This window comes from Panthera tigris, chromosome B1 (assembly GCF_018350195.1).
Source record: "Panthera tigris isolate Pti1 chromosome B1, P.tigris_Pti1_mat1.1, whole genome shotgun sequence".
NCBI lineage: Eukaryota > Metazoa > Chordata > Mammalia > Carnivora > Felidae > Panthera > Panthera tigris.
The window spans coordinates 204,185,992-204,198,510 of record NC_056663.1 but is presented as its reverse complement, the minus strand read 5'-3'; the positions used below and the strand labels follow the sequence as shown (position 1 = coordinate 204,198,510).

Here is a 12,519-nt window from a genome sequence, read left to right as displayed (position 1 = left end):
CAGCAGCTCCCAGTAGCCTAGGGCGATTCCCCAGAGGAGGGGGCGGCTATGAGCTACTGGTCCCCAGCACACACAGAAGCCGAGGACAGAGGCACCGTCCAGTAAGGGGTCTGGAACGGCGCCTCAACAATGTCTTGGAGTGTAATTCGCACAGGGACACCCTAGTCCAGGAAGTCAGCTTGACCTTCTCTAGGTCACTTAGCGATGCAGCGGCGGCCCAACTTGAAGCCCAGCTCAGAGAAGGCGCCCGCTGCTCAGACCTGCCCAAGAAAGGTGAGGGTTCTGACAGCGAAGGCACTAGACTCAGGAGGCTGAGGTGACACATGCGAAAGCTCCCGGCAGGAGGAATGGCACACGTTCGGTTTTCCTACCCACGGGAAACAGCCCCAACACCTCCAGCTGGAAAGCGGGGGCGGGGCCTCGCGGGCGGGAGGGAAGGCGCAAGCGCGCGCGCCGGAAGTGCTCGCAAGAGGACTCTGGGATTACCAGCACCCGGAAGCGTCCGTCTGTTTTGCATATTTCTGGCGCGCCGGCGGACGTGATGACGCCACGAGTCACCGCCTGTTACGCGTGCCGGTTCAAGCTTGTTCAGGGGCTGCTCCCGGAAGCAGCCGGTGCTGAGGGAGAGTTGGGAGGGAGCTCGCAATTGTGAGGGGTGGGGGAGCACGGATCCTGGCCCTGCGGGTGGGCACGATGCGGCTGGGCTCCGGGACCTTTGCCGCCTGCTGCGTAGTGATCGAGGTGCTCGGGGTCGCGCTCTTCCTTCGGGGATTCTTCCCGGCTCCGGTTCGTTCCTCTTCTAGGACGGAGCACCAAGCAGAGCCCCCAGCGCCCGAACCCTCCATTGGTACGGACCCCTCCCCGGCCGTCTCCGCTCCCCTGGCCCCACTTTCTCCAGAGAACCCTCCTTCTGAGCCTCGCCTCTTGGACTTCTCGGGCTACCGGTGCTCGTCTCTTTCATTCTGGTCTCCACACCCAGGAGCCCCCTTTTTACCGCCCCAGCCTCTTTCTGTATCGTTTTGTGGCAACCACCGCTACTAGCCCGCCTCGAATCTCCTCCCTGGTCGCCGCAAAGAAAGCTATCCACACCCTGGTTCTTGCCTCCCCCCGGGTCTGCTCATCCAGCTAACACCCCCCGCCCCATTCCCTGGACAGGCCTTTGGGTCACTCCCTTTTTTAGGCACGTTTCTTGGTTAATAAGACATAACAGGTAAGATACTTGCTGACCCCTCGCGTTTTCTTCTATGACATTCTTCTAAGAGGTTGGTGTTTGTTTGGTTTATTCTCCCCAGTAGCCCTCACCTACCCAGCAGTACAAAAGGCTCTCCCGCTTGGACCAGGGCCACACAATACCAGCCACTGACCATGTAAACACAATTTGTAAATGCTTCCCTATCTCCTACCTGCAGCACTGTTTTGAATCAGTCTCCCTAAAGGTCCAATTTTCAGGACCTTCACGAAGGGACTCCCCTTTTCCAGTATTCACCATGCAGAGGGCAATTTACTGCTTCATACTGGGGCTCTCTCAGTGTATTTGTCACCCCCCGCATTGTCTACCAGTAACAGGTCCTTTTCTTTGGATTGAGGTAGGTAGATATGACAATATATACGGTGCAAAAGTAGATTACAAGCTGCTTGGATGCTAAGTACAGTTTAAAGTTCAAGTTCCTTTTTTCTTTCAAACCTTTTTAGGAGCCAGTTCCAACTGGACCAAGCTCCCACCACCCCTCTTCAGTAAAGTTGTTATTATGCTGATAGATGCCTTGAGAGATGATTTTGTGTTTGGGTCAAAGGGTGTGAAATTTATGCCCTACACGACTTATCTCGTGGAAAAAGGAGCATCTCACAGTTTTGTGGCTGAAGCAAAGCCACCTACAGTTACTATGCCTCGAATCAAGGTAAATGGTTTGACTTTGTTATATACAGGTTGATCTTTGGGAGGTTTGAAGGGGCTGTACTCTTTTACTTGGAGTCCCAATTTTTACTAAGTAGAAGTTAGTTTGGTGTTGTCAACCTGGCTGGGACAATAAAATGCTGAAGAAGCCTCACAAGGTAGGCTAGAACTGAGACCTGTGATTTATGCCCCCTGTCAAGTAGCCAAAGTTCACACTTGTTGGAAAGCGTAAAGTATTTAGATCCAGATCATTCAGGTCAGCCTAATCCAAGAGCTAGTGTCCTCCTTGCTAACCTGGTCTCTAATTGTCAGTGGGTCACCTACATTCCAGAAAGGAGCCTTTAGGGTTAATCCAGTTCATTATGATTTTATAGATGAGAAAGCAAACTCAGATAAGTTCGATAACTCGTCAACGATTGTGGTATGCACAGTGATCAAACCTGCATGATCTGGCCGTTTCTAGTGTTTCTAGTGAATACCTGTTTCAGGTATTCAGCCTAGTGAGTGTGGCTTTAAAGCATATGGTGCTTTACCCAAGAACTATGAGTTGAAAAAAAAAAAAAAAATAGTACAGCTTTATTGATTGGCTCAAGAACCGTTTATTAAGCAACTACTATGTGTCAGTATTGTAATGGGTATGCATTTGGGAGAAAATAGTTATCTACCTTCATGGAGCTTTTAGTCACTTAGGAGAGACCTAGCCATTACACAAATGAGTAGACAAATTAATGTTCACTTTTAAAGTGTGATTAATGCATGATGAGAAAGAACAGGATGTGATGCTCATTGCTGGGTGGGTTAGGAGGAGCCCCAATTTAGATTGAGGGTCAGAAAAGCCTATCTGAAGAAATTACATTCAAGTTAAGCTGAGGATGAGTAAAGAGGAGGCAGCAGAAAGGGACAGAGGAGCTTAAAAGTTGGTGACTACGTTGCTAGCATGGTATAAAAGTCCTGGCTAAGCCTTACATCTATGGCTGATCATGTGACACGTCAATATTTGATGAGACGGAGCCACTTCTTGATTCAAAGCTTGGGGCAGCATTTAGTAGGTACTCAGTAACTGTTTACTGGATGGATAAAACAGCCTGGGATTGTAAGGATTAAAACCACATCTTTCATTGGCTCTTTTTCTTGAGTTTCCCACTCTCTGCCACTTTTGGATGTAGTGTGTCCGTCATTAGGCAATATTTATTGAGCATCGTCTGTGTACCACACAGTTTTAGATAAGAGGGATTCAGTGAGGAACAAGACAGCAAGTGCCCTATCCTCAAGGAGCTTAATTTCTGATTGAGGGGACAGAAAATATGTAAGTATACAAATAAATAATCAAAGTTTCAGAAAGTGATAAGTGCTATGGAAGAAATCAGGGAGGACAACATACTGGAGTGATGAGGAGCGGGAGGTGGGGAGCACCTTTAGTCAAGAAGCTCGGGAATGGTCTCTTAAGAGTACTCCTTCTGTTGAGCCCAGTCTTGTGAAAGCTGGAAGAAAAGCATTCAGACTCCTTACCATCAGGAGCACTGTCTTTATCTGTTCTATCAGAAGTATGGAAGGAACCCGTTCCTCCTTCGTTCTGGTAAGAAACGTATTACTAGGAATCTGAGCAGGTGTGTAACAAAATGTGTAAATGGGTGTGCAGACCCGTATGTGGGCCGCTGTGGTTCTTAGGGCCTCCCGTCTCCAGCCCATTTGTGTCATTTCATGAAACCGGTGTTTTGTTTCATTTCGTCTGTTTTGTCTTCAGTCCTTTACAGGTTCTTGGTCCTCGTTCCTCATCAAGGAGGAGCTAGAACAGGAAGTCCATACTGGAGTTAGGGTTACACAGCTCTAGAATTTGGTAGGATTGGGTAGTGTTGGCTAAGGAGTGTGTCCCCTACCCTGCCTTCAGTTAGGGAAGGGACTTCAGTAATCTCAAAGTGTTGATGCAGTTGTCACAAAATGCTGACCTAAATGACTCCAGACTAATGCCCCTCATAGCGTTTTCTCGTGTTAACTAATATGTGACTGCTTTTCCTTTCTTCAGGGAATTTATAGTCACAATAAGGAACAGGTACTGAACAACTGACTGCAGTGAGCACAGAGCACAGGCATTTTCTCATGTGCTGTCACAACAGCCCCATGTTAGGCTTCGGGAGGCAGGTACTGCCATCTTCTCCATTTTCCAGATGAGGAAACAGGCTTGAAGTGGTAAAACCACACAGGTGACCTCAGAAACCAAACCTAAGCCTATGTGTGTGTGGCTCCAGAGCCTCTGTTGGTCACAGTGAGTTTACACAGCAGTGCTGCCCAATAGAGTGACCAGGCCACATCCTCTTCCAGTAGTCTCTGCAGAGCCCTCCTTCAGTCTCAGAAGGCAAGAAACTACTATTCCCAAGGCCACAGCAACCACAGGAAGACCTCCAAGGTGATGTCAGGCTTGGGCTCTCACTTAGACTTCCCAGGGCTCTCAGCTGCCTGCATGCCTCCTGCAGGCATGCAGGAGGGTGAAGGGTACTAAATAGTCCCTGCCCTCCTTGAAAATGTCAGTGGAAACCCAGCCTAATATGAGAAGGAGGCAAGTGCCTTATAAAAGCCCCTGGGAAAAGAATGGACAGATTAGACCACGTGGAAACAGAAAACCTTTATGTGGTGGAAGACACTATAAACTAAGTCAACTGACAAATGATAAACTTGGAAAAATCATTTACAGCTGAGATCACAAACAAGATGTTAAGCCCGTGATGTGTAAAGAGAATCTGACGGAAAACAATCCAGTGGCAAAGGATATAAAGAACCCCACAAAGGAAGACATTGAAATGGCGAGTAAACATAGGAAAAGATGTCTTTACTAGTAATCAGGGCAAAGCAAACTAAATCAATCTGTAAACCCAGTTTTTGTCTATCACATTGTAAAAAGTTAAAGATTGGTGATGACCTCTTCCTCACATGAAATGAGGTGGACAGATACTCTCAACACTGAGCCAAGCCCTGCACTGCCTGTCCAAACAAAGCAGCTCGTGGTGCGCTGGCTTAAACTCTGGGTGCTAACCCAGGCCTTGAGGCTACATGGTCCTGTCCCTGTTTACCTGTCCACCCTCATCTGAGCTGCCTTCCCTCTTCCTGTGTCATTCATCCACAAGGATCCCCATAGCTCTCCGTACCCCAAGTGTGCTGCCCTCCTTCAACCTTGGGGCCTTCACAGATTGCGGTGCTCCCCCTTGGAAAGCCCCGCCTCACCTCCCTTCCCCTCCCCTAGACAACATGTCAGCCTTCAGATCTCAGCTCAGATGGCACTTCCATTGGAAGCTTTTTAAAATAAATGTCCATTAAAATGGTCTTGGTCCAAATACTGGATTGCTTTGTCGGTGCTAAAAAAGAAGAAGCAGCAGCAGCTGTGTGTTTTCTGGGGAAAGAAGTTCATGATATGTTAGCATTTGAAAAACAAAAGCAAGTTGTGGAATTATTTATATAGTTTGTTACCATTTTGGTAAAGAAAAATATGTACCTTTGTGATTGTACACATACAGGAAAAGGTACGGTATGATACTCGCCAAGAGTAACTGGTTACCTAGAAGCAGTAGGATTTCACAGAGGGGGAGAGGCTCACATTTTAAAAAATAATTTCATTGAGATAGAATTTTCATACGATGCAGCGCATACATTTTTATGTGCACAGTTTGGTGAGATTTAACAAATGTGGCATAGCCGTGCAACCACCACCACACTCTGGACTTTGATCCGCTACCCCAGGAGTGGTGGTTGTTGCTGTCATTTTGTTGGTTTGTTAGTGTAATCACTTGCCTAAACTCTTTCTGTAGAGTCTGTCTCCTGTGGAGTGCACAGTAACGGGTATGCTCATTTTTGTTTTAAATTCTTGTTTTTTATTTTTAAGCTGGTCTTCTGAAAGGTTACCCCTTGGTGAGCATAGTTAGTGGTTAGCCAATGATTGGTCAGAGGTTGTGCTTAAATACATTATGCAGTGGGCCTTCCACCCTTTCCAGGGCTCTGTGTATGGTTTGTTCTCGCTGTTCAGGCACCTAGTAAGCCTGCCTTCTCACTTTCTGTGTGAGCAGTGCCTTTTGCTCAGCTGGAAGGAACCGGTAACTAGGCACTGTCTGATCTCTCCTGAGTGCACACTCAGCCCCGTGTGTGCATCCAGATTTCAGGAATATGTGGGAGCTTACAGAAATATGCTATAGCTGTCCTTTATATAATATATATTATAATTATGTGTATTATATATAATTTATTGTCAAATTGGTTTCCATACAACACCCAGTGCTCATCCCAACAGGTGCCCTCCTCAATGCCCATCACCCACTTTCCCCTCTCCCCCACCCCCCCATCAACCCTCAGTTTGTCCTCAATATTTAAGAGTCTCTTATGGTTTGCCTCCTTCCCTCTCTGTAACTCCCCCCACCCCCCTGCGTTCCACTGCCCCTTGGTCTTCTGTTAAGTTTCTCAGGATCCACATATGAGTGAAAACATATGGTATCTGTCTTTCTCTGCCTGACTTATTTCACTTAGCACAGTACCCTCCAGTTCCATCCACGTTGCTGCAAATGGCAGGATTTCATGCTTTCTCATTGCCAAGTAGTATTCCATTGTATATATAAACCACATCTTCTTTATCCATTCATCGCTTGATGGACATTTAGGCTCTTTCCATAATTTGGCTATTGTTGAAAGCACTGCTATAAACATTGGGGTGCATGTGCCCCTATGCCTCAGCACTCCTGCATCCCTTCCTAGTGGTGCTATTGCTGGGTGATAGGGTAGATCTATTTTTAATTTTTTGAAGAACCTCCACGCTGTTTTCCAGAGCACCTGTACTGGCTTGCATTCCCACTAAGAGTACAAGAGGGGTCCCATTTCTCCACATCTTTGCCAGCATCTATAGTCTCCTGATTTGTTCATTTTAGCCACTCTGACCAGTGTGAGGTGGTATCTCAGTGTGGCTTTGATTTGTATTTCCCTGATGAGTGATGTTGAGCATTGTTTCATGTGTCTGTTGGCCACCTGGATGTCTTCTTTGGAAAAGTGTCTGTTCATGTTTTCTGCCCATTTCTTCACTGGATTATTTTTCGGGAGTTGGGTGAGTCCTTTATACATTTTGGATACTAGCCTGATATGTCATTTGCAAATATCTTTTCCCATTCCCTCAGTTGCCTTTTGTTGATTGTTTCCTTTGCAGTGCCGAAGATTTTTATCTCGAGGTCCCAATAGTTCATTTTTGCTTTTAATCCCCTTGCTTTTGGAGACGTGTCAAGTAAGAAATCACTGCAGCTGAGGTCAAAGAGGTTGTTGCCTGTTTTCTCCTCTAGGGTTTTGATGGGTTCCTGTCTCACATTCAGGTCTTTCATCCATTTGGGGTTTATTTTTGTGTATGGTGTAAGAAAGTGGTCTGGTTTCATTCTTCTGCATGTTGCTGTGCAGTTCTTCCAGCACCATTTGCTAAACAGACTGTCTTTTTTCCATTGGATACTCTTTCCTGCTTTGTCAAAGGTTAGTTGGCCATACATTTGTGGGTCCAATTCTGGGTTCTCTATTTTATTCCATTGGTCTATGTGTCTGTTTTTGTGCCAGGACCATACTGTCTTGATGACTTTGTAGTAGACGCTAAAATCTGGGATTGGGATGCCTCCCACTTTAGTTTTCTTCTTCAATATTACTTTGGCTATTCGGGGTCTTTTGTGGTTCCATACAAATTTTAGGGTTGTTTGTTCTAGCTTTGAGCAGAATGCCAGTGCAATTTTGATTGGGATTGCATTGAATGTGTAGATTGCTTTGGGTAGTATTGACATTTTAACAGTATTTATTCTTCCAATCCGTGAGCATGGAATGCTTTTCCATTTCTTTGTGTCTTCTTCAGTTTCCTTCATAAGCTTTCTATAGTTTTCAGCATACAGATTTTACATCTTTGGTTAGGTTTATTCCTAGGTATTTTATGATTCTTGGTGCAATTGTGAATGGGATCAGTTTCTTTATTTGTCTTTCTGTTGCTTTATTATTGGTGTACAAAAATGCAACTGATTTCTGTACTTAATTTTGTATCCTGCGACTTTGCTGAATTCATGTATCAGTTCTAGCAGACTTTTGGTGGAGTCTGTCGGGTTTTCCATGTAGAGTATCCATGTCATCTGCGAAAAGTGAAAGTTGGACTTCTTTGTCAATTTTGATGCCTTTTATTTCATTTTGTTGTCTGGTTGCTGATGCTAGAACTTCCAACACTATGTTAAACAACAGTGATGAGAGTGGACATCCCTGTCATGTTCCTGATCTCAGGGAGAAAGCTCTCAGTTTTTCCCCATTGAGGATGGTCTTAGCTGTGGGCTTCTCATAAATGGCTTTTATGATGTTTAAGTATGTTCCTTCTATCCCAACTTTCTCGAGGGTTTTTACTAAGAAGAGATGCTGTATTTTGTCAAATGCTTTCTCTCCATCTATTGACAGGATCATATGGTTCTTATCTTTTCTTTTATCAATGTGATGTATTACATTGATTGATTTGTGAATGTTGAACCAGCCCTGCAGCCCAGGAATGAATCCCATTTGATCATGGTGAATAATTCTTTTTATATGCTGTTGAATTCAATTTGCTAGTATCTTGTTGGGAATTTTTGCATCCATATTCATCAGGGATATTGGCCTGTAGTTCTCTTTTTTTGCTGGGTCTCTGTCTGGTTTGTGAATCAAAGTAATGCTGGCTTCATAGAATGAGTCCGGAAGTTTTCCTTCCCTTTCTATTTTTTAGAACAGCTTGAGAAGGATAGGTATTATCTCTGCTTTAAATGTCTGGTTGAATTCCCCAGGGAAGCCATCTGGTCCTGGACTCTTATTTGTTGGGAGATTTTTGATAACTGATTGAATTTCTTCACTACTTGTGGATCTGTTCAAATCTTCTATTTCTTCCCGTTTGAGTTTTGGAAGAGTGTGGGTGTCTAGGAATTTGTCCATTTCTCCCAGGTTGTCCAGTTTGTTGGCATATAATTTTTCATAGTAGGCCCTGATAATTGCTTATATTACAGAGGGATTGGTTGTAATAAATCCATTTTCATTTGTGATTTTATCTATTTGGGTCCTTTTTTCTTTTTGAGAAGCTTGGCTAGAGGTTTATCAATTTTGTTTACTTTTTCAAAAAAAACAACTCTTAGTTTCATTGATCTGCTCTACTGTTTTTTTGTTTTTGTTTTTGTTTTTAGATTGTATATTGTTTATTTCTGCTCTGGTCTTCATTATTTCTCTTCTGCTGGGTTTGGGATTTCTTTGCTGTTCTGCTTCTAGTTCCTTTAGGTGTGCTGTTAGATTTTGTTTGGGGGATTTTTTCTTGTTCCTTGAGATAGGCCTGGATTACCATGTATTTTCCTCGTAGGACTGCCTTTGCTGCATCCCAAAGGGTTTGGATTGTCATGTGTTCATTTTCATTTGTTTCCGTATATTTTTTAATTTCTTCTCTAATTGCCTGGCTGACCCATTGGTTCTTTAGTAGGATGTTCTTTAACCTCTATGCATTTGGAGGTTTTCCAAACTTTTTCCTGTGGTTGATTTCAAGTTTCATAGCATTGTGACCCAGATGTGACTTTTTTTTTTTTAATTTTTTTTTTTAACGTTTATTTTTGAGACAGAGAGAGACAGAGCATGAACGGGGGAGGGGCAGAGAGAGAGGGAGACACAGAACTGGAAGCAGGCTCCAGGCTCTGAGCCATCAGCCCAGAGCCCAACGCGGGGCTCGAACTCACGGTCCGTGAGATCGTGACCTGAGCTGAAGTCGGACGCTCAACCGACTGAGCCACCCAGGCGCCCCCAGATGTGACTTTTAAATGTTAGGCCTTTCTCTTACCAGAAACAGCACTGACCCCTCAGGCAGCTGTAAGGTTGGCCTTCCTTGCTTCCAACATATCCCTGGCATGGGACTTCTCTGAGCAGCTCCAGGTCAGACGGATCCCCATGGCTGCTATATTGCAGGGGTAGGAGAAGGGGAGCAGGCTATGTTAAACAGCACAGGGACTCACAGCTCTTCCTGAGATTCAGTAGTTTGTCTTAGATAAGAACTTCTCAATTTGTTTTATATCCTTGATGAGCTTTCAAAGTCTGGAAATGGTTGCTTTTGGCAGTTTGGTCCCATTTATCATTGCTCTTATGGGAGGAGATATGCCAAGCTCCTCTGGCATTCCAGAAGTCAGGTTAATCCATATTTGCATTTTTAGCTGTTAAAGAAGTCCTGGAAAACTTAGTATGCCTGTTGGCACTGTCCAGATTTCTGTTTATTTCAGTACATAGGTCCCTGGGTGCCAGTATTATGGGTTGTTGGATAACTCCAGATCATAGGAGACACATGACCTGTTACAATGGCCTCTTAGACTCTATGCTAAAATGAGGGAGGTTGTTGACATAACTCTACATCAGAAAGGTATTGGCAATATGTCACGCCTACCCTTTCTTCCCAGAAATTTCAGTAGGGTGTGTGTGTGTGTGTGTGTGTGTGTGTGTGTGTGTGTGTGGAGCAGGGGTGTCCCACCAGCAACCTGGGCCCGTTAACGATGGGAATTCCTGAGAGTTTTTGCTTAGAGACTGCTTTCCTCCCAGGTGTGTGTGAGAAGCTGTTCATCCACTCAAGGTGGACATTAGAATTGCTGTGTTGTAAGATCAGTACATGGAGTTTGCTCATCACACAGAGCAGATTTGAAGCTTAGGTGAGGACCTGACAGGTGGTTGAGTAAACAGATTTGTGTTTTCGATGCATAACACACTTTGCCATCTGCTTCAGTTGCTGTAACTCACGGCTTTCCTGTCCACCACTGTCATCCAGCTGCCCGCAGCCTCCTCCATCCTCCCATTGGCTGAAATACAACAAAGTCTTTGTGATCAGGTTTGCTAGCTTTGCCAGAACGTATGTGCAGCTTTCCCCTTTGTCTTAACACTGACCCACCCTCCAGTATTGAGGATGCCCTAGTTTTATGCTTTCCTCTTTCATCCATAAAATGATTTTTGGCACCCCTTCCCTCGCTGTGCTTTGGATTCCATGGTCTAAGTTCTCAAATGTTTCCTCCTGCAGGCACTGATGACAGGGAGCCTCCCTGGCTTCATCGATGTTGTCAGGAACCTCAATTCCCCTGCACTGCTGGAAGACAATGTGATCACACAGGCAAAAGCAGCTGGGAAAAGAATGATCTTTTATGGAGATGAAACATGGGTGAAATTATTCCCACAGCATTTTGTGGAATATGATGGAACAACCTCATTTTTTGTGTCAGATTATACAGAGGTCAGGTTTTCAAATAAGAAAATTTTGTCATGATAGATGGAGTCTGATATACTCTTAGAGGCAACATCGTTTTGTATGTGGCTTTTATTAGTATATTGGGAGTAGTATGGAGAGGTTGTAAAAATTGTCCATTCATTCACATAATCAGTTACGGCCCAGGGACATGAACCCTGATGCAGTTGTGATCAAAATTCTCTTGGAACAGCCAAGCGCCTGTTGATGGGGGTACAGAGGATCAGGGCCAGCCAGCAAGGAGCCATTTAAGCTGAGTTTTGAGAAGTGAGTAGGGACTTCCCAAGTGGACAGAATGGCGGGCGCAGCATCTGTACAGGGCAGAGCCTGAGGACTCCGTCGCCTCTCTGGGATCTTTGAGGATGTTCTCCTGTTAGTGTGGTGGCATCCCCAGTGGAGAGGGGGGAGGACAGATGGTGAGCTGGGTGGAGCCTGGTCCTGAGGGGCATTTCCCTGTGCTGGGAGTGCAGTCTCCAACAAGAAAGAGGGCATGATTAGTCCCGTAGTTAGAACGCTGACCCTGGCTGAGACCCTGGATGTCTCAATCAGTTGAGCATCTGACTCTTTATTTCAGCTCAGGTCATGGTCCCAGGATGGTGGGATTGAGCCCGCGTCAGGCTCTGTGCTGAGTGTGGAACCTCCTTGAGATTCTCCCACCCTCCCTTTCTCCCTCTGCCCCTCTCTGCCCACTCGTGTGCTCTCTCTCTCTAAAATCAATCAATCAATCAATCAATCAATCAATTTAAAGACAGTTGACCCTGGTCAACTCCAGAGGGAGTCCCCATAGACTAGAGGCACACGCACAGCAGCCCAATTTGCTGGGCCTCGTGGAGCATCTGCAGTCTTGCTTAGGTTGATATCCTTTCCTGAAGTTGACGTCTGTAGATGAAGCAGTTACTGAGTTTTCTCTTCCTCTGTCTCATCAATTAGAGACCCTTCCCTTTGTAGTGACTTTCCAGTGGGAGGGAGGTGGGCCAGCTGAGTGGTCAGGGCTGACCAGGCTCCCGGCTCTCAGTGGCTGCTCTACTAGTTGCCGAAAGCTGTGTCTTTCCTCCCAGAGCAGCCTTCTCATAGGACACTCAGCTTCAGCCCAGAGGTCACCTGAACTCTGGCACCTGTGTGACCTGGCTATCTGCTTAGTGTTAGTTAACTCCCAGCATGGATCCTGCAGAGTTTTTTTTAGAATAATACTTCTCATTGAAATTATCTGTATAACATGTTCTATCTGTAACTTAGAAATGTGAAACAGTATTAGTAAAAGCTTAATCTAATGCTAATATTTATTTATTTTTATTTTTTTAATGTTTATTTATTTTTGAGAGAGACAGAGACAGAATGTGAGTGGGTTAGGGGCAGAGAGAGAGGGAGA

The 12,519-nt window shown here is 45.1% G+C and overlaps 1 protein-coding gene across 10 annotated transcripts in view; it reads left to right on the top strand.

The window, feature by feature from the left end:
• The first annotated feature begins 584 nt into the window (after nt 1-584).
• PIGG (phosphatidylinositol glycan anchor biosynthesis class G) overlaps nt 585-12,519 on the top strand; it is a 56,371-nt gene continuing 44,436 nt past the window's right edge. For 5 of the 10 annotated variants that reach the window (XR_001511391.2, XR_006217122.1, XR_006217123.1 and 2 more), the window contains exons 1-3: nt 585-847; nt 1,693-1,898; nt 10,929-11,138. Coding sequence is in view for 7 of the 10 variants with exons in the window: in XM_042985223.1 (XP_042841157.1) it covers nt 694-847; nt 1,693-1,898; nt 10,929-11,138 (570 nt within the window). In the remaining 3 variants the exon portion in view is untranslated. Of the gene's footprint in view, nt 848-869; nt 1,211-1,692; nt 1,899-10,928; nt 11,139-12,519 lie in introns of those variants that run through there. The other 5 variants (XM_042985224.1, XM_007093169.3, XM_007093173.3 and 2 more) reach the window with 3 other exon arrangements.